Source organism: Temnothorax americanus, unplaced genomic scaffold, assembly GCF_048541705.1.
Source record: "Temnothorax americanus isolate GAGA-0224 unplaced genomic scaffold, ASM4854170v1 Scaffold3, whole genome shotgun sequence".
NCBI classification, from domain to species: domain Eukaryota; kingdom Metazoa; phylum Arthropoda; class Insecta; order Hymenoptera; family Formicidae; genus Temnothorax; species Temnothorax americanus.
Window position 1 is genome coordinate 1422423 of NW_027509442.1, and position 22329 is coordinate 1444751.

Genomic DNA, 22329 nt, shown 5'->3' on the forward strand with positions numbered 1-22329 from the left:
AAGAGTTTTTTAGATAAAATTAAATAAAAACAATTATAAATTATAGAGTTCTGCAATTGTATATTTATGTAACTATTGGTTGTGAAATACTAGGATAATTCCCCGTAATCTCTTTATTGCTCTCGCAGCAACAAATTAAATGCTGTTATCTCCACGACGCAACAAGCGAAGCAATTTGATAAATTTTGTTAGAAACATTTGTAAATTATTTATAGTCAGTTTGGAGACAATTTCGAGACATTTATATATTAATTGCTTTTATATTCGGTTCTTTTTCAGAGTACGGAATGGCGGACCCACAAGAACGCCGAGAGCTCGGTTGAATACGCACGCTGCTGACAACGAGAGTCACGTGGCGTTCGCGCGCTACTGCGCACGTGCGAAAAATCTCCCACCCGGCATTATTGCCCGATTCGAAATATGCGGAGGACGCGACACTGTCGATGTCGGCACGACTGAAAGCCGCCGCGCCGCTCGATGAATAATGACAGATTGACCGTGGTGGTTCAGGGCCGTGACTAGAACGAACCCAGGTAAACAAACCGAAGGTAATTGTCCGTCCGCTCGGCACGCGGCGAATCAATACAAAAATATTATCACCTTCAACCATCGACCGATTGTCACCTCAGTGTTGTACCTGCGTCGCGCGTCGGTCACGCGGGATGTTATTCTACATATGCAAAACAGTCATCGGGTGAATAATAGCGGGAGAATAACAGTACGAATGAAGCACAATTGACACAGAAGTTGCAACGGCAGTCATCATTAGTATTGCGCGTCTCGTTGTATTATTCTGTGTAATTCGTTAATTCTCGACTCGTTCCTTGTTTAAGGTAAATTTGTTTATTATATTTGCAATATATGTATATGTTTCCAGTTTACTGCTAGCAACTTATTTGGCTCTTTTATAGCCTCACATTTCGCTTTTATTTTATCAATTCTTTCTATTTAAATATAAATTAAAAATTTTTGAAGTAGCCGATAAACCTCGCTTACGTTCCTTTAGTTATTCACATTGTGATGTAGGAGGAAATTTAAATGCGCAGGTATCACCTATAATCTAACGCACGATCTTAAAAATCTAATTCTCATTCGTAAAGATATATTCTACAAGCCTTTATTAATTTGATATATCTGTTTATAGTAATGTACACGAATAATAACCAAAATGAATTCTAATAAATTTGAAAAACGGTAATTTAAGACGCAACATATCGCCCGCGTAAATATCATTTCGCCATTTCGGTTAATAATTTGCGAAGTATCGATCAAGATTATTTAAACTTTGTTATTATTTAAACGATCAGAGTTATTTATTTCACACTGATGAAGGCCACGTTTATAGTCGAAACGTTTGTGTATTAAACTGTAATGTACATATATGACATAACAATAAGCATTAAAAACGAGCTTTGTTCGCTAGCCCCCCTTTTTTTGAATTTGGTTACATTATGCGAACTGGATTACGACTAACTTTATGTTTGATTTTTTTATTTGATTTTATTATTTCGCAAAATTTAGATATTATAAAATATAGGCTTTCTGCGATGTTTTGGAGAATTATAACTAAATTAAGTAAAAGAAACAATTTAAAGCGCCGAAAAGTAATCGGCGAAATTTGAAATTGTTTGTCCTTCAATATTTTTTTCTCTGTTAATAATGTCAAACTCTGTATCTTGTCGGTGCAATGAATAAATTCTACCGAGAAACTTCATTGCCGACGAAGTATTACTATGTGCATTGCAGTTTTAACATTATCGACTGTTTTGTGATATAATACGAATGAGTGCAGTATGAATTCATAAATATTAATATTTAAATCTACCAGTCATCAGATTTTATATTACGGATTACTTTAAAATTTCGATTCTTTGTATCTTTATCGAAGAAATGGAAGTAAAAATGATGCAAAAAAATAATGACAAAATTCTTTAAAATCTTTCAAAATTTTATATTAAAAACTTCGTTAAACTAATTGTATAAGATTTTCTGTTTACGTAAGCGTCTTTATCTTAAAGAACTAAAGTTTCGGAAAAAAATATTTAAAAAATGGTAGAAATGTATAACAAATCTGTTCTCCGCGTCAGCCGTGCGCATTGAATAGGAATAAAACTAAAAAGATCAAATAATCCTTAAAATATATGGGATGCGTTTGCGCGTAATTGTAAAAATGTGTTTATTTAATTCAGTTAATTTTTCACACCGCCAAAAGCAATATCAGAATCACTAGGTGTTATCATCAGGAATTATTGAATAAGAATTTTGCGAATAAAAGTGATATCGCGAAATTACATTTGTGGATAACTCGTAGAACACAGCTCAGATCAAATTTTTGTCATTATATTCATTTGTGTGTCACAATCACTATATATAGTACTTATACCGTCGAAACTTTCTCTTTCAGTGCATTTAATTTCAAACAGTATTTTCGGCCACGTAGTATTTTGCGAAGTCTAAATCTCTTTCATGTTTAAAGAATTTATGGACAACATAATAGTTTAGACAGTATTTTTCGACTTCTACCGAGACTCGACAGAGAAAATGATTTGTTTTGCGCTTACACTTACTTAAATAATTTGTTAATTTTTTATTTGTGCATTTTTGTTCGCAACTTTGCAAAAATGTTCTTGAAATATAAAACATAAAAGAAGATTGATTTTTTCAACCGCACCATTTTAGATGCGTGTTTAAGTATTTTGGTCAAAATCAAATGTTCTAATTGACATCTATTATGTTCTACACTATTTTCTTACTATATTACTTGTGATACATTTTTCAGATTTTAGATAATGACTTACGAATACTCATAGATAAGAACTTATAAATATTAACACAAATAATAATTTATAAATATTCATTATTATAAACATTTTCTGCATAAAGACCGAAAATATTAATAATTAATATTTTCAAAGTTTTTATAGAACAACGAATAATCAGAAAATATTTTTCTGTATTACGTTAAATTTTTACGCAATATTGATAATGATTTTAATAAAAAGAATTCTTCAGATCATGTAAAATACCCATAAATATTATCGATTTCTTCTTACGAAAATTTTTATCTCTTGCAAACAAGCATTTTTTTCTGACTTATTTTTTATTATTCCCCACCGTGTACGCGAGACTCTTAGCGCGGCTGCTACTCGTTATTATCTTTAGTTGCAAGTCATTACGAGGTGAACTGTATTCACTTGCGCTCCAACACATGATGAGAAAAATATCTGTTATTCGTATCCGGGAGCAGAGATCCAGAGAATCGCATAATCTGTAATGACATATACTGACCTATCATATCACAGGTACCAGGATTTTTAGAGATATCTTCAGTGTGTATCATATCACTCGTTGGCATTGCAATAACTGTCAAATTGTTTTTTGAAAGAAACGAATTTATAATATTAATTCGTAATGTTAACGAATTTTTGGGAATAATCAAATTATAATATATTGTATAAATATTATATAACAAATTGTTTTTGATTACATTTCTATTGGTGAGATCGTGTATATTCTATTTAATATTTGCTCTATTAAGAAGGGTGGTTACTCAAGTTAAAATGATAAAAATTAGTTCACAAATTTATGGAGGATATTCGTCTATTATGGGGAATCTGTCGTCCATGTCAAAGTTGAACACAATTGTCTGCACGGGAGTTGTCGAGAGTAATTAATTATTGAAAGTTATTCTCTTATCTTTTTCTTATACACGGGCGACATAGCAAAAATGTTACGACACCTGTAATGTAAAATTCCCGAAAGCATATTAAAAATGATAAGAATTTAATGAAAATAGGTGCAAATAATTCTTTATATATTTAGGAAGGCCTTTTACACGAAGACTGAAATAATTTGTCTATATAATTATCAAGAAATTGTAAAACTAAAACGGTATATTGCCATATTTCAACGCATTTTGATTTTAATTGTACAAACAACGATTTAAAACCTTAAGAAACACCTAATTAAATGCATTTCACTATTTCACATACTTATTCATTTGCTAAAACTCGCGTTTATTTCACGCAACAAAAACACCTATAGAGGCTTTCCTTTGCCCCGCCGCCTGCCCCGCAACGTGACGGAAACCAACCTTGATTCAATGAAGATTGATATAATAATAGATTTATATACATATATATATACAGCGCGTACATTATTTATTAATTACCTAATAATTATTTTTAAAATTTACCGAAAATTTGATATAGCTTCCGATATATAATGTAATTTTACATATAAATGTTCCTCAATCAGTCAGAATGTATCGCAAATTTTTTTTGCGATATCGCACGCTTATATCTTATATTATCGACAAAAAAAATATGGAATATTTTCCTTCTTATATAATCTAAATGCAACTCTTAAAATGGTTCTTCCAATAGACAATTAAAAAAAATTTTTTTAATTATTTTTTATTTCAATTATTATTTAAATTATTCTCTTGTTAAAAGTTTTATTTTTTTCTCCCCTGTCTACCTTCTTTTTTTTATATTTATTTCAATTATTACAAAGACTTTGAAAACTTTGTCCTACGATTAGCTCGTATACTTTAATCATCTTTTAATTATTGAAAAACATCTCCCATGCTCAACGATCTTTCGAAAATCGTCTTTTTACATTCATCTCGTATTTTATAAATCTCGCGAAATTTTTCCGTCAACGCGTGTTGCGCTTCTCCCACCGAACAAAGAAAGAAGATATAATCCTCGTTAGCCTTGATAGACTATCGTTGTGGAACGGCGGGCGCTACAGTTTCCGCGCTCAACAATCGTAATTCTCGAGCCGGCTGGTGCATTCGCGCATCGTCGATCGCGGTAAGCGCATCATTGTCGTCATCGTCCCGCCGTCTTCGTCTCGTCGCGCTGATAAACGCAAACGGCAATTGCGAAACGCCGCCGCCGCCGCCGCCGCCGTGCCCCAGCTGAGCGTCCGCGACCCGCGTTGTCTCTCGGCCCGATGCTTAATCACGGTTAGACGCAACATTCACGCAACGTCATTCCGCTGATAATCGCTGACGTATCACTTCGACGCTGCTATCGAACATTTAATAGTTATACGGGCCGTTTCAGTGCGAGCAGTCGGTCGGTGATCGATTGTCAGTGCACATCCGACGGCCGCGACTTTGACACGCGCGAGCTGGGGAGTGGTCATTATCGGTGACTATAATAAGCGAGGTAATGTAGATATGCAAATTGCGTCCACACAGAAACGAGTCAAACGCTCCTTATTCTCCTATAATACCGCTATTACATTTGTTGCGAAATATCGCCTACATAAAATTCAGTATTAATTGCATTAACATTTTGTTGATTATATAAACATTTTGTTGACTCAACTTGCTCTTTTTTAACCTTCCATTTGTTTTGAATATTATTGGACAGTATTTGTATTGGAAATTAGAATATATGAAAATATAATATTCATGGAGTTTCATTAAGGACGTTCTCTCGTCCTTATACTAGAGAAAATCGATTTTCTTAGGATTTTCTTGAAACTGTAAATATACGTTAATTTAGGTGTGCTTTATGCGTGGTATAAATTTCAGTACCTCTTCTGGTATAAAAAATCAAGATACTGAGCCTCAAAGTTTCAACTTTTACTAATGAAAAGATTTTCCAGGCCAAACGGTAAGAGACACGAGGTTGGCCAAAAGGACCAAAGTTGCTCCTCTCGTCGAGTTCTATAAGGAAAAAATGGCAAAATTTAAAAAAATTAAATTAAAAATTTTTTTTTTTATTTTGAGGCTCAGTATCTTTATTTTTTATACCGGAAGAGGTACTGAAATTTATACCACGCATAAAGCACATCTAAATTAACGTATATTCACAGTTTCAAGAAAATCCTAAGAAAATCGATTTTCTCTAGTATAAGGACGAGAGAACGTCCTTCAGATATGACGCGCGCGTGTAGCTTCAATAATTACAGTGTTATTGCTCTTATATATTCATATTACATTTATATTATAATTACATTATATTAACTATTATTTACGATATATATATGAAGCATATAAAAGCGAGTTAATATCAAAGATATTAACTCGTTTTCTAAACTCAACTTCTCTCTACACTTGTGGCAAACAAATTATTACGATATATGAAGCTTACAAAAGCAAGGGCCGAAGAATTTTCTTCTAAACTTCTTTCTGTACTTGTCGTGAAAACCTATATATTCAGCCGACATCTAAGAACGACGACGCGAGAACACAGTCTTTATCATTTTATTATCATAAAAGAGTTATTATAAGTGCAATGTGATAAAAGTGAGTGTGTGCCTTTGACCGCCAAAGAGCGGCGGTCATTTATGTAACGGCCCGGCAAAATCGTCGGGCAATTAAAATTTACATGCGATTATACTACCGTATTGTTACGGTCAAGGTTCCCAATAGGAAACCGTATATCCTGCTCGCCATATAACCGTAGACGCGCGTCGTGTAGCATAGAATTTTGTGGTTCAACAACCGGTTATTTCCCGGTTAAAATTTCGCGCTTCGAGAATACGATCGCATCCGTGTGCATTTCGATGCGGCGAGAAATTGCACAGATATATATATATATATATATATATATATATGATTCGTTGTTGTTGAAATCACGGAAGAGATACCGTTGAATCGAGAAGTTAAATAACTGCTCTGAGGGGCACTCGTCTGCATCATCTCGCACGCGAAAGACACAGATTGGATGAGTGAATTGCGAAACGTTATCTAAGAGCCTAATTCTCCCGCTCTGAATAGTATAGGTACGCGACTTTAAGATAATGTTAAACTAACGTTGTTGAGGTCTATATGCATGTGGAAATCTTTCTTTTCAGTTACACGAATACGAAGAAACGCAATTTATTTGTTGTTGACCTTCTTACAAATTATGCGAATAAATTTTATGCTTATTTATCGATTTCAAGATTACATAAGTGAAACCAGTTCTGCAGAGTTACATTTGTGATCAACCGCGGTATTGCTTCAATCAAAACATTTTTTAAAAGCGCAGTCAGCGGCTGCAGTTTGAAAATTAATTTTAAAATTTTATATTTTGCCCTTGTTATACGAAATAATTTCAAGTTGAATGAATGTTATGTCATTGAAACTTAATCTCGTGAAGATAAAATATTTTTAAAACTCTGTTTGTTAAATAGATTTGTTTAATTGAGTCTGGTTCTAGGCGAGTATACTCCCAGCTTAATCAACTTCCGTTTCAACATTAAAAACATGCGTATTAGTTAATACATTATTACATAATTAAAACAAGTAAATAATAATGTAATATAATATTAAATAATTCACATGTAATATGATATTAAATATAAATCATTAAATAATTAAAAAATAATAGATAGTATAATACTAATAAATAAAGTATCAGTAGCGTTAATAATGCTAAATGAACTTATTAAATGAGTTAACGCACACATCCTTACTAATATCGTATTTTAAAGTATATTTTTGTCATACGATTTGTGTCAGCCTTCAGAATAGAGTTCTATTTATAATTTTGTTTGCTATAAAAGAAATACATTTGAAGAATCAAAATATACACATATATAAAACATATATCTATTAAAACATACGTATATACACATAGAAATATATAGGCATAGAAAATTATAATTCACGAATAGACCGTATAAAATGAATTTGATATCACAAAAGATATATTCGAAGGGACGGGCTAATTATGAGCCGAGCGCGGTAATCCGTGCGCAAATCTTTCTTGGGAATTCGTTTATTTTTTGTATACGTTTCGGTCCTATTTTGGACCATCTTCAGCAACTAAATGATACAAAGAAATTACGTGATTACATGAAATTACGTGGATCATATCTCGTGTCATTTGTACAAAGAGATTGCATGATTAATATCTCGTGTCGTTTGTACAAAGAGATTACATATGATTATATCTCGTGTCGTTTGTATAAAGACTTATACATGTGTATTTCAATTGCTTTGGCATACAAAAGATATAATTTTAATGTATTTCTTTAAATACAAAACTGCCACGGAAAAAAGGAATTAGCTATTATAGCAAATCTAGTCGTAAAATGTGGATAATTAACATTTTTTGCATCGAGAGCTATAATTTAGCAATGGTAGCAAAATCTTTTTGCAATTATACTGGTTAATTAATACGCGTGTCTGAATAAAAAGTGCGATTATCGAACTGCTGCTCTGAGCTATAATACCTTATAATTCAAAATAAGTCGTTTTATTTTCGACCCAACTGGCCAATTGAAAATAAATTGCACAACGTTTCGACCGAATTCCGGTCCTTATCAAGTGCTTTAGGTTACACCGATCCGCATAACAAATTTACATGCATCGTTGACGTGGTGTCCTGACAACGTCAAGATAAACGCAAAACTAAACAAAAGACAAAATAATACATTTAACAATAAAAAACTATACAAAATCGTCATAATATCGCGCTGGTCAAAAACAATAAATTAATTAACACTGTAAAAATCAGTTAAAAACTTACAATTCTTATGCGCTCCAAAACAAACGGTGAGATCAAAACGTCACAAGCCATATCGAGGCACAACGTCCGAACAGTGCCTCGATATGGCTTGTGACGTTTTGATCTCACCGTTTGTTTTGGAGCGCATAAGAATTGTAAGTTTTTAACTGATTTTTACAGTGTTAATTAATTTATTGTTTTTGACCAGCGCGATATTATGACGATTTTGTATAGTTTTTTATTGTTAAATGTATTATTTTGTCTTTTGTTTAGTTTTGCGTTTATCTTGACGTTGTCAGGACACCACGTCAACGATGCATGTAAATTTGTTATGCGGATCGGTGTAACCTAAAGCACTTGATAAGGACCGGAATTCGGTCGAAACGTTGTGCAATTTATTTTCAATTGGCCAGTTGGGTCGAAAATAAAACGACTTATTTTGAATTATTCACTGGCGACGGAAATTGTTTTGTTTATTTATCGCACACCTTATAATTCAGGTAGAACGAAGCAAATACCAAATCATACATAGAATACCTCAAATTACGGAGTTTAAAGATCAATACCATGTTAAATATAATTAAGAAAAATTAATTTTTACGAAACTTTATTCCATCTCATTTTATCTACAGTTTTTAATATTTTTACATGGAACAGAAAATGATATTGTATTAACAGCATAATTAACAGCAGTCTAATTAAAAATAATCTTGTAAATTCAATAATAATAAAATGAAACAAAAACGTCATGCTTTTGTTCTATTGTTATTGTTCTATTAGTATTAAATTATATAAGATTATTAAATTTGAAATTATTGACTTATAAGATTATTTTTAATTAGAACATAGTTAATGATATTAACATGAACATCAATTTTTGTCTGTGTTAATACCGATTTTGATACGTTGTGACATATAATTTTATACTATTCTACTATAGTACTTCAGTATTTTATATTACCGGTCTCGGTGCTTCATCGTACTAATGCGCACGTTTGTTGAATTGGACAGAATTTCATCAAGATGCCGCACGTTCTAAACACCGTGGTCCATTTGGTCAATCTGGTAGCTTACAGCTTCACATTATACTATGCCTTTAAAATATTACACATTCCTTTCCTCGAAAAGAAGTTCAGCGACTTCGAGACTGGCCAATTCAAGTATTTAACAGTATGGGATGTGGTAAGTAGTAAACTCGCTCTCTCTCTCTTCTTACAAGGGATACGTCACAACTGTCCGAAATCGATTCTCCTTGAAATATATTGTGAAACATAAAAATCTAAGACATATTTTTTTTATATATGCCTATTTTGAGATTTAATTAAAGGATGGAACAACCCCCTCCCTCTCTCTTTCGATATCGTTGAAGTTAATGTATACCTAAAAGCGACATAAAGAAATAAGAGAGTAAGAGAGTAAGAACGAAAATAGTTTCAAGAGACTAAACTACAGATATTACAACGAATTGATATGCAGAGAATAAATAAAGAGAAACAAAAGTTTTCATAATTCTAAAGAAAAACTATTATTAACCCCTTACTATTATCTATAATCTGTAATGATAGAAATATCAATCGTACATTGCGCGCGGCGCAAAAGCTGCGCACAGAAACAAAGTATATTGATTATTTCACTCATTTCTCACAAATGTAAAATAACTCTTTTATATGGATGAATTTGGCATAAAAATGTCTTTAATTTTTATTTATAGAAGAAATGTAATTTCACAAAAATAATAATAAGGATCAGCATATTTTGAAAACTATATATATTACATTTTTGGAAAATTTAAATACATCAGTTATAAAATACATAAAAAATAGTCAAAGTTTCATAAACTCAAACATTTTTTTATATATTTTACCGTTTTGACGATAATTGCTTAGAATCAAATATAGGGGAGACCGGGGCTAAGCCGACACTATTTTTTCAAAGACAATTTTTAAAATTTATTTAAAATTTTTAGGCAAATTCATTGGTATATATTTAAAGAGTGTTTCTTTAGGTACAAAATTGATTCAGGAAGTTTTGCTGTACGTCGCTTTGTTTTGCCGCCAGGAAAGGAAATGTGACGCGAAGACAAATTTTCAAATTGAAAAATGCCGGGGTAAACTCGACACTTTGCCTGATCGACACACGTTGATCTGAAACTAAATATACATTTGTTTATCGTGTATTTAGAAAGTACAAAAATTTGGAATTAAGTAAAACAATCATAATGGAAATAATGAGAACAAAAATTGTTGAACATTCAATTATTTTCATCTGAACTCATGTCTGAAAAACAATTTATGCAAGTAAATTCGCGATTATACACGTGCGCACACATTTGTCATGGGCCATATGCCGCATTACAAGCATCGTTTATTATTGGGAACCAATAAAACAGCGTGTCGACTTAGCCCCTGTCGATTTTGCCCCGAACGTCGTTTTTTATTTTTGTTACTCCAAAAATATAAAAATTTTGAAAATATGCAAAAATTATTATCGGATTCGTATAAAGCATCGAATTTCCCATCAAAATCACTTACCGGTAGATTCGCAAGAGTAAAGCTCGATGAAAGAGTAGACATTTTCGAGAGATCAGAAAAATTACTTTTTACTATGAAAAACGCTTATGTCGCGTTAAAAATTACATTACAACTCAGAATGTTACTAAATTCCGTTGATAATACTGGCACATAAAGACGCATTTACTAGAAAAGGCAAGTTTCTACGATAGATTTAAATTGGCAAAAAAGCCTAGTGTCAAGTTTGCCCCGTTGTCGGCTTAGCCCCGGTCTCCCCTACATAAAAAATTGTAAAAGTTTTATAAACTCAAACATTTTCTTATATATTTTACCGTTTCGACGATAATTGCTTAGAATCAAACATAAGCGTTATTTTTAAGGGGTTGTTTTACCTCTTAATTTCAAGGAGCCAAGGCAATTAATTCCGGACAGTTGTGACATGTCCTTTGTTAGATAAAATATCAGATATATATAATATATAAAAAGTGTATGTATTATTTATTATAGAAATATAAAATATTACAAAATAGGCGTATATATATATATGTATATAAAGTGTAAAATATATAAACTACATAAAATATATTTTACAAAAAGAATATTGCTAACAGAATGATAAAAAGAGCAGTTTCTACGCAGAAAATACTTTTAAATAATATCTCAGTCACGTTATATAACGTCAAACATAGCACATATTTTTTTTAGTGTTTTAAATAAAATAAATTTTTCAAGTAATTTCTTTAAAATCGACCGTGACTGGCAATATGTAACGTCTTTCCGATATGAACATTGAAAAACTGTGAGCCAACTTGGTTTAAATTGTCGGATTCACACAGCTCTTTTTCAGATCAATCATCGAGGCATTATTAATTTCAACCATGGGTTTTGGTCAGTTGATGTAATTTCTAAATTAAATGGTTTTAAATTTTTATTGCGAAAAAATCAATTTTCGCAAATCAACTGCCCAAAACCCATGGTCGAAAATGCCTCGATGATTGATCCGAAAAAGTGCTGTGTGAATCCGACAAACCAAGTTGGCTCACAGTTTTTCAATGTTCATATCCGAAAGACGTTATATTTTGCCATGCAGTCACGGTCGATTTTAAAGAAATTACTTGAATTGTTATTCTATACTGGCGAAAGAAATTTATTATTCTGTTTAAAATAAATTTTTGTTGATATCTTATGAAAAATGATAAAGTTCCGTTTGCTTGATATTTTATATACTATAGAAACTAGCAATAAATATGTATGATACGTATAGCAACGTAATTAATTATTATTAGATATTACATATATAAATTGAAATTTTTACTTTTAATTACTCTTAACATACAGGACGTTTCTGCAATAGAAAATTCTAAAGCTTTAAGAACTTTCTTGGAAAAAAAAACAATTTTTTTCGCGTTACGAATATTTTTTATCTGTAGCCGAGTTATAAAAGTAAAAATAACTGGCAACGTTAAAGGTATAAATATCGTTGTCATTTTCTACCTAGATTGGTCGATCAGAGCTTGAAATGGAGATTGAACGATTCTTATATGGAGTAAGCTTTCATATAGCAAATCTATCAAATTTTTTGTACAGTCAATTAATTCATCGAATCGATTGTTTGAGTTCTGCTCGTGGCATACATACATACATATATAACTAAATTTTTTTGACGTCAGTCGTTGTAAGTTATATAACAAACTTTTTCGAGTACAGATGCATCAACGTCTTTGTTAAATAACATCTCTTTTTACGGCTGCAAATTTGACACGGCCACGAGTCAATGTACACGTGCAAACCATTGAGTCAGCGAATAAATAAATAGAGTTAATACTCTTTTCATTGTTACTGTTTCATTGTAAGTTGTGACTTCAGAAACAGAAAATCATGTGTGAACTTGCATTATATACTTACGTAACAGAAATATAAATTACTGTGTAAATTAACGACAAACTTTGTTGTACACAACATGATAAATGTTTGCGTAGTGCTTAGACGCGTTTAATTGTTAAAATATCAATTATGACAATTTTCGACACACACAAACCTGATTCTAGTTGTTCTACATTAATAAATGAATGTACAATTTACATTCCTCTCTTCTCTCTTGCACTTTGCGTTTCGAATGATTTCTAGGCATTTATTAGTCCACGAGATTGTTCATTCTGGAAATAACGTTCTCCAATTCCATTAGAAAATATTGTCTCAAAATTTGTAGCAAATGCAGGGTTTTGGCTTGACCAGGGTTTTGGGGGTACTGCGGTACCTAAAATAATTGGAATAAACAAAAAGAAAAGCGAGATCGTTTGATGGACGAGACTATCCAAATTGACAAACTATCATATTATCTATTGATTTTTTCTTATAACAAGCATCGTACAGATTGAACCGTCGTTATTAGGTCCGTTATTAGGTCATTGATATGGACGCTTGCACAAACATATTTGAATATGTAAACACTACTTAAGAAATTGATTGAGAAAAACAGATAGCTGAGACTGTTTTATTAAAAACAATCTAGCAACCGTGATATGATAATTTCCCGCGGGGCTGGAATATTTCTTTAATAAGCTAGTTTAGTTAACGACAGAAAAAAAGGAAATTCTTTGCCACTTTTTGCTATCTTTAGCCACTAGTGCATTAGTATATTTTATCGCTAATAAAACAAGGCCGATTAGAACCAACAAGTCTTGGTTTATAAATCAACCGGATTACGTTTTGTATCGGGTGTTTCAGACTTTTAACAAAGGATGGAGAAATACCATTGTTCCTCCTTCACTATTGTGTCATCAACTTCGTGTAATTCCAAGTTTCTAGAAAGTCTAGACCTTGCTCAGAGCGAGATTGGTCTCCCCCCCCTCTCTCTCTCTCTCTCTCTCTCTCTCTCTCCCTCTCCCTCTCTCTTCCTTCTTTCCTTTCTCTTGCACGAATCGCTCCCCCGAGACAGCTTTGTTAAAAAATGTATTAGAGCCTTTGATACCGGAGAAATGCGCACCCTATATCTTTGAACATTAAAAATAGATTTAAAAAAAATGATATGACAACTTGAAATCAATCAATCGTATCAATAGTATCAAACGTATTCAAGTTTGAGCATCGGCGGCACGAGACCGAGCTCTGCAATGGTAAACCGAGCATAGGAGAATCGCAGAGAAAAAAAATGACAATCACACGTAGCTCCCCACGAACGATAGCTCGAAGAAATACGCGGATACGCCTGCACAAAAGCGGCCTCGTCGCTCAAGGTCCATGAGCATAGCAGTGAAGAATAATAACCAGGAGGCCGATATTCGATCGGTGGACGGCGATCGATTCAAGCTGACCGCCTGATGCTGGAACCGCCTGGAACCTCTCAATTTACGGGATCGGCCGCATTCCTTCAAGTTTCCTCTCCGTTCGCGGACGGCGGAGGAAACGGGGTTTCCTAAGAAGGATGGGGAGTGGAGACGCGACGGGGAGAGTAGGGCGCCCTGGACACCTAAATCCACCACTGCGCCACGTTCTCCCCTTCCATCCTTTTCTCCGTTCACGGCGGCCGCATGAACCAGTGCCAAACGCACGCACGCTGCGGTCTTTTCTCCCTTCCCACCCGCCCGTTTTACTCCATTATCCGTCAGTAAGTCGCGGGCCGCCGACACGAGTGCGCTCGAGCCGTATCTTGTGCTGGACCACGTGTGTGAAAAACGTCGCGGCTCGGTGTTTCGCGCCCCCCCGGCGCGAAAGAAAAAAATTGAAAAAAAAAAGAAAGAAAAAGACAAGAAGGGCAAGACGCCGCGCACCACACACCCGACCGCTCTAAAGAATCGAGGCGCGCGTTTTCCGCACCAAGTAAGGGTAGATCGATCGGTACCTCGAGCTTCGAGGTCGTGGAGGAGACGGCCGTGCGTGGACCGATTAAAAATAGGGTTCTCTCTCTGTCTTTCAGCCTTTCTCTCTCTCTCTCTCTCTCTCTCTCTCTCTCTCTCTCTCTCTCTCTCTCTCTCTCTCTCTCTCCCCCCCTCTCTCCCTTTTGCGAGACGCGGGCGTGTCGTGCGCGACGATAAAAGTAGAATCCGGTCCTCCTTGTCGCGCGTGTACATACACACGGGCGGGCAAAGTGTTTGCGCGATCTCGACCTCGGAGTTCCGATACCCCCGGTGCCGTTCACGCGCGACAGCGTTCCCCGCGTTTGTACGCGCACACGCGTACGTATACGCGTGCACGGCACACGCGACGGGAGCATGCCTTCTCGTAGCTGCGACGGCCGTCGGATCGTCGACGAACCTTGTTGTCCCCCCGGTGAACGAGAGCGTCGCGACAACCCTCGCCGCGGCGGACAAGACGAGGTTAGGATATCCGCGGACGCGCCGCGCGTCCCCGGAACGTCTCCGGAACCCCGCTGCGCCCGGCCCGGCGCGGCGTCAGCGATCGCCGAATGATCGCCGCTTGTTGAACGCCAGGTAGATCGGTCGTTGGCTAGATTCCAATCGCATCGCGATACGATGTAGCGGGACGCACGTGGAAAATATCGCCTTCATAAATATAAAGGAGAAAAAAAGAGGGAAGAGAGAGAGAGAGAATATATTTTGCAATATGTGGTGTAAACATATATAGAGTTAGAGGGATGCAAAAAGAGCGGGAATAAGGGAGTAAACTTTGGAAAATCTCTTATCGACTTAACTTTATTACGGACGTATTGCAATTTATCCATAAAAAAATTTATTATTATTTATTTTTATTTAGTCAGTTTTAAATGGATTTTTAAACGTTGATGGGGAAATCAAAATTGTAGATTTCTGAAAAAAAGGCATAAGAAAACCGGTTTGAACTTTTAAAAATCTCACACTGCAGATCTGTCTTTTTTATTGTGAATCCGAATTTGCCACGGTTTGAACTTTGCAATTTATCCATAAAAGAGTCAATTATTATTTATTTAGTCAATTTTAGTCAATTTTAAATGTTAGATGTATGAACGCTAGAAAATAAAAATTCCGGATTTCTAAAAAAGGTATATAGAGGAAACCAGTTTAAACTTTTTAAGATCTCTCACTGATCTGTCTCTTTTATTGTGGATTCGAATTGGCCGCGATTTGAATTTTCTGCGGTTTGTCTGTGAATGAGTTAATTATTTATGCAATCAATTTTTAATGACAATCTATAGACGATGAGAAATAAAAATTGCGAATCTTAAAAAAGACGCCGGAACAAGGAAGATCGATATAAACTTTTGAAAACCTCCCACTCACCAGCAGCTTCGTATTGCGGGTTTGTGATTGATTAGAATTTTTTACAGTTGATCTATTTTTATCTATTTTTCTAGGTATATTATTATCTATTTATTCAATTTTGATTACGTATAACGTATAAGATACATAGAGATAGCGGTACGATCTCTTTTCTATTTCAGAATTTATAGAATATACTTAATCGCATTGTTGCTTATGATTTCGCGGAAATTGTCGAGATCGTTAGTCTGAAGAAACAAGAAGCATAGTCGATACATTCGCAATTTATCTTCCGGCGTTTTGATCGAAGATCCAGTACCAATAGGTTGCTTAAAGGAAGAGATACATGGTAGGAAGTTCAAGTCGTAATAAATCATCGCGTCGCGAAGATAACGAAAGTAATTTTAATAAATCATCGTATCACCGTCGGCGTCGTACGCGTCATAAATGCCAAGACGGCAACTTCTGACGTTGAAAGAAGAAATTAATTATAAGTGTCAATTTAAAAAGTTTTATAGTTTTTAATTATGTTAAAATATTCGTACGTTATGACAATTATTTGAAAAGAAACAAAAATATATATATATGTCGCGCAATATATCGTAAATAAATTATCTTCCGATTGTCCTATGCTTTGATTGAAAATAGTGTTTTGAGAATTGTTGTAATCTGCATTGGAAGAAAATATAACAGATCGAATACAATGTCATTTTTTTGTGTGGAAAAACATACAGAAGAAGAACGACGGAAATGACACGTTAAATCATACTTTCTCTTTGTACGACACGAAACATCTCCCAATTAATCTACTTTTAATTATTACAAACTTAAAAATATATAGCAATATTAGGCCCTGCGATATACAATTAACAAAAGATTGCTTCAAGTACCAAGATCAACTTTATAATTTTATAATTTCCGTGCTTTCTTTCCCAAGACACTCCATTGTCTTTGAAAATTTGTTATACATTCCGAATTATTAATCATTTTCCCGCCATTTTATATTCTTGTTTTTATTTTCCCGGTATATTCTCGTAATGTTCCTTCGAGCTTTTCTTTTTCAATCTACTCGAAACTTTTTCTCATATTTGCATCGGCTTCTCCAATCGGAAATTTGTCCAAGTTCGCACTTATCTGCTCTAACGTGCTCGTTAAACCGCATGCAATCGACAGATCGCAACACCGCGAGTTGACAGCTTCTGTCGACAACACGCGTATCCACAAACCTTTAACGGGAATAAGTATCGGACGACATTGTATCGACAATCGTATAGAGTAAAAATGCTGTCCTCGGATGGGTAATCGCGTTCCAGATTCGTGAATTAAAAAGTCTTTGTCGCGCAAAGTGAGTTATGTAACGTAATTGCCGGGCAACGGGTCACCTAATATTTCTTTGAACGCCCCGCAGTTCATATTAAATCCGTGAAAGGCCGTATATTAATTTTACGTTTTGGTAGCAAAAAAAAAGAAAACGAGCTCATCCACGAATATTTGTCGAAGACTATATAGGTATGCCGTGCATACGCCAATTATTTAAAAAAAAAACACGTTTAAAACTAGATTATTATCTCTCTCGTTGTGTAAACTAACACTTGAATAATGCATACGCGTTATACGTATATGCTTGTGCATTATTCAAGTGTCAATTTACACAACGAGAGAGATACGATCTAATTATAACGTGTTTCTCTTTGAATAATTTTTTCCCTTTCACCCTTTTAAGTCGACAAACGTTGCCGCTCATTTTGATAAGTACTCCGTTATTTTTGTTATCTTTATCTGATTCATATTTCCTCTCAGATTTTTATCCTCGCTTGACGTTCAATTCTCACAATCATCAATTGCAGTCTATCTCTATTCGATCGTTTAACTGACAAGAAAGGGTCTTCTTTTATATAACGACTTCTTTTATAAAAAAAATGTTTCGGTAAATTCAGACTAACACCGGTCCGTCGTGATATACTTTGCGCTTGCATAAAGTGCTTTTACATTGCATAATGCGATTAGCAGGATCGCTTAAGTCTTAAATGGACGATAAAACGCGAACTCTTCTTCGTCCAAGCTATTGTTCTTAGCTTTTTAGTTTCTACGTGACATTACCGCTACTTCGTGTACCGAGAGTGAGTGTAAATCACCTTTCCTCGCGAGAAGTAGTACAAGATAGAAATCAAGCGTGGAGATGCGAAGAGGTGAATGAATATAATGGTGAGGTAACGAGAGGCTTCACACATTTTCTCGATTTTATGTTGAAAGGACGGGTTTATGTAACGATATATAACGTTTCATGTATATTTCTATACATAAAACGTATATATATATTTCCGACATCTGTTTTAATATAATCGGGCGAATCTTATTTTCGGACGAAATCGTTGAAATACGCGCGCCATAAAAATTAAATCAGGAAGAAGAAATTTCGGCGACGTTGGTTTATGTAAATTACGTGAAACTAAATAAAAAGAAAGAAAGGAAGAGAGAGAGAGAGAGAGAAAGAGAGAGAGAGAAAGAGAGAGAGAGAGAGAGAGAGAAGAAAGAAATCGCGCTACAGATACAATACAAACATACATTTATAGTTGTGTTAACGTTTTAAATTAATTAACAAAATCAAAGCGTCTTGTTTTCTTGAGTTCTCCGCTGTGTTATTTGGGATCTCCATTGATTATTATTTAAATTAATTCAAATGCAATTCAAAGCGATTCACTTTCAATTTCACAAATGGCTATTTTGCATCTAAGCTTTCTTTGATGATTTACTTCTTTCTGTAACCATTAAAGAATGACATCACAATAATTTCTTTAGTTATTTTTAGATTTATATATTTCATATAATGCATATATGTATACAGGATGATACAAAAGGTTACTGTCAAACTTAAGGAGCGTATAGAACAACTTTCGATTAAGAATCTATGGCCAGTATTCATAGTCGGTTCTTATTTCAAGACTTAAGTAACGTCTCAAGTAATATCTTAAGATGCTAATACGGCTCTGTTATTGGTTCATAACATCTTAAGGTCGTACTTAAGGTCTTAAATATAAGATCCGACTATGAATACCGGCCTATGTTCTCCAAAGTAATCCTTGTACAGGCCTTTGAATATTTGGAACTCGGATAATATACCAATGAAATAATCGCAATTTACTACTCTTCCACTATTTTGTTTTATTTTGTTTTTATTAAGGTTTTATCCAGGATTACGTGAGATACCTGGAATATTTGAGGGAGTGCGCCAGAGTTCTGTTCGATGATGCAATGCTTGCATTGAATGCGGATGTCGCCAATTCGAATAAAGCTAGTGCGAGAGTAGCAAATTATGATTATTTCATTGGTATATAATCCGAATTCCATATATTCCAAAGGCTTGTACTGACTAATTGTAAGTCTATTTTGACCACTCTATACGCTCCTTACGTTTGGCAGTAACCTTTTAAATTACCCTATATACTAGATATACATACATATATATATATATATATATATATATATATATATGTACATTTATGTACAGTTTGAATAAATGAATTTGTTGAAAATACACGAAGTAGCAAAAATTGAGATTTGTTATGCACGTGAGATCTTTTTTAACCAAGTACTTAGTTAGTTACGTATAAATTATATAACTCAGTTATACTCGCTTGCATAATGTACGCACGTGTTGGGAAATTATCAACTGAAACTTTCCATCTTCGAACTATCTTCCATTTGCATATTTGTCACTCTTTTAACGATATAATTGTCGATGTCGGTAGTACTTATATGATTCGATTTCGGTATCGATTTCGATAAGTCGCGTACAGGACTAAGTCTCCTTTGAAATCACTGGTGCAAGCAAAAGAGAATTGTGTAAATGAAAATAAAATACAATATTTTTTTTATCTTCGATCTTTTGTGTATTCATATTTCTCTGAAAATTAGATTTAAAATGCAGAACAAACAAAACTGCTACGTGAATACATACCCGCACACGCACATATGCACACACGTACGTATAGGTGGATATATTTATGTTTAATATTTTTTGAACAATTGTGTTTTTACAATCTATACTACTGCAATCAAAACTATTGATAATAAAAAGTTAATCATTTTTAAGATGCTGCTATTTATCGCAGTCTTAAATTTTTACATAATCGGGCCCGGAATGTCCATGTCCAATAAATGATTGCCGAGATTGCGCTTGCAAAGTTTTTTGCCCTCTCTGTCTCTATTTTCCGTTATTACAGCGATTTCTCTTGGTACGCATCGTTTTTCTTCAAGAGAAGACTTGGTTAATAACCCAAGCGAGAGACTCTCCGAAGGAGAATTTAAAAGAAGTAATATACGCCAAGAAATTGCTGCAATTAGAGCTGAAACTTCGGTCGCGGTAATGGAAAATGCGGTTTGAGAGAATAAGAATTCGCAAGCAATAGTTTAAACTTTAAACGGCCGTTTAGTAGACGCGCTATCCCGAGGATTGGATTATGTAAAATTTTCCATAATCAGGTTTCGTTGCGGCTTAGTGCCGCCGGGCACGAGAGTTCCAACGAGATCCTAAACGATGTTAACATCGAGAAAATAATACAGAGAGAGAAAAAAATACATATGAGATTGTCTCGCGCGAAAGACAACGTGTATACGCCGCGACGACAGGTGCGCGGATCTTCCCGTTCTTGCTCGACGTCGCGCGTCGCGCCGACCGCGACGGGTGTCCGTGTGGTCCCCCTTATCCCCAAAAGAGATAATTACACGTTTCAGACTTACTCGTGAACAGCTGTGAGATGCGAGAGGGCCTAGCGATCGGATTCCATGCCGTTACGTTTTTGCAGTACGCTTCCGCGGTTTATTACGATTACACGTACACGATCGTGCCGCACAATGTCACGAGCGTGCACAACGCCTACGGTGGGAAGTTCAAGTTCCTAACGTTCTGGGATGCGGTTAGTATCGACGATGCAAAACTGATTTACGAAAACTGATTTGCGCACCGTTACACATTGGCGATAAACTATTGCGATATCTTTGCCCTTTATTGGTGTCGGTACCCACACGTTATGCACGCTGCACACAAACGCATCCCACACTCCGTGTATATCAATCCCTCTTTGGCTGTCGCCGAGATCCCGTTACGGCAAATCGCCGAATAAGGAAACGAAACGAGATTTTCCGCGAAACCGTTATCACGCACGAATTTGACTTCGGAAAATCTAGGCCGTTACGCGAACGATAATGTAATAACACGATCTCAACCTGTATAAGCGCGGTCGTGATCTGCTTCAGGATCTGGAAATCGTTTGTAACCGGTCCTTATTATCCTGACTTTGTTATCTTTTAAATTTCATTTTTCTTGTTTACATCTGCAAAAACCGTTACTTCCGCGGGACCAATTATTTGTACGTATATATGATGCGTAATAAGAAATACGTATTTTAGAAATAAAAAAACATGTACAGTTTCCGGCGCGGCGATCATTAGTCAAGGGATTATTCTGCTTTTATTCCCAGACACATTCATCCTGCTTTTTCTTCCTGTTCCTCGCAAAAAAAATGGAAAAAGAAAAGCCCACAGAATTACTTATTGTATTTTCTATAGAGCAACATATTGTGCGGGGCAACGAGAAACTCTAGTATATTCTTCGTATAAAAACCGATTCTCTGCGATCACAGATCTAGTATACGCAATGTATCCTTATTGCCACGTTATGTAATAGTGAAAACCGACACGTCTATCTAGCAGAGACCTGGGTGATCGCAAAAATCACAAATAACGGTGATATAATATTCCTCGAATCACCAACGTAACCGGGATTACGCTCATCGATAACGATTATACGGCGCAATCAGTAATTACAAAAGAACTTTTCTTTCAATGTAGCGTATATACGGAGTGATGATTGAGAAGCCAAATAGCCACGTTAATTTATTGTGATGAACGGACAGAATGAAATGGAGACGGACACTACTCTGTAAAAGAAACCTGTCATTTTTATTAGCGCAATAAGTTAGTGCGAAAAAATATGCACGTATAAACATGCATGTAAAAATAAATATTACGAAAAAAAGACCAACAATTCAGCTCGGTGTTCGGGGATACATGTTTTTGGAATAATGACTATCTGAACTCGCGCACAATACCTAATCAAAGCGTTTTTGAAAATTTATTAATTATCACTTTCTATAAACATCAATAACT

The 22329-nt window shown here is 34.9% G+C and overlaps 1 protein-coding gene and 1 long non-coding RNA gene across 7 annotated transcripts in view; both read left to right on the forward strand.

Annotated features, from left to right (window-relative positions):
• Nucleotides 1–664, forward strand: part of LOC143900639 (uncharacterized) — a 40832-nt gene extending 40168 nt beyond the window's left edge. The window contains exon 3 of the long non-coding RNA XR_013257844.1: nucleotides 280–664. This is a non-coding gene — a long non-coding RNA (uncharacterized LOC143900639). The remainder of the gene's footprint in view (nucleotides 1–279) is intronic.
• A 145-nt stretch (nucleotides 665–809) lies between these two features.
• LOC143900636 (androgen-induced gene 1 protein) overlaps nucleotides 810–22329 on the forward strand; it is a 28388-nt gene continuing 6868 nt past the window's right edge. For 2 of the 6 annotated variants that reach the window (XM_077412233.1, XM_077412232.1), the window contains exons 1-2: nucleotides 9497–9638; nucleotides 20896–21077. In XM_077412233.1, the coding sequence (XP_077268359.1) occupies nucleotides 9629–9638; nucleotides 20896–21077 (192 nt within the window). In that variant the 5' untranslated portion in view covers nucleotides 9497–9628. Of the gene's footprint in view, nucleotides 834–4802; nucleotides 5178–9467; nucleotides 9639–14641; nucleotides 14792–20895; nucleotides 21078–22329 lie in introns of those variants that run through there. The other 4 variants (XM_077412236.1, XM_077412234.1, XM_077412237.1 and 1 more) reach the window with 4 other exon arrangements.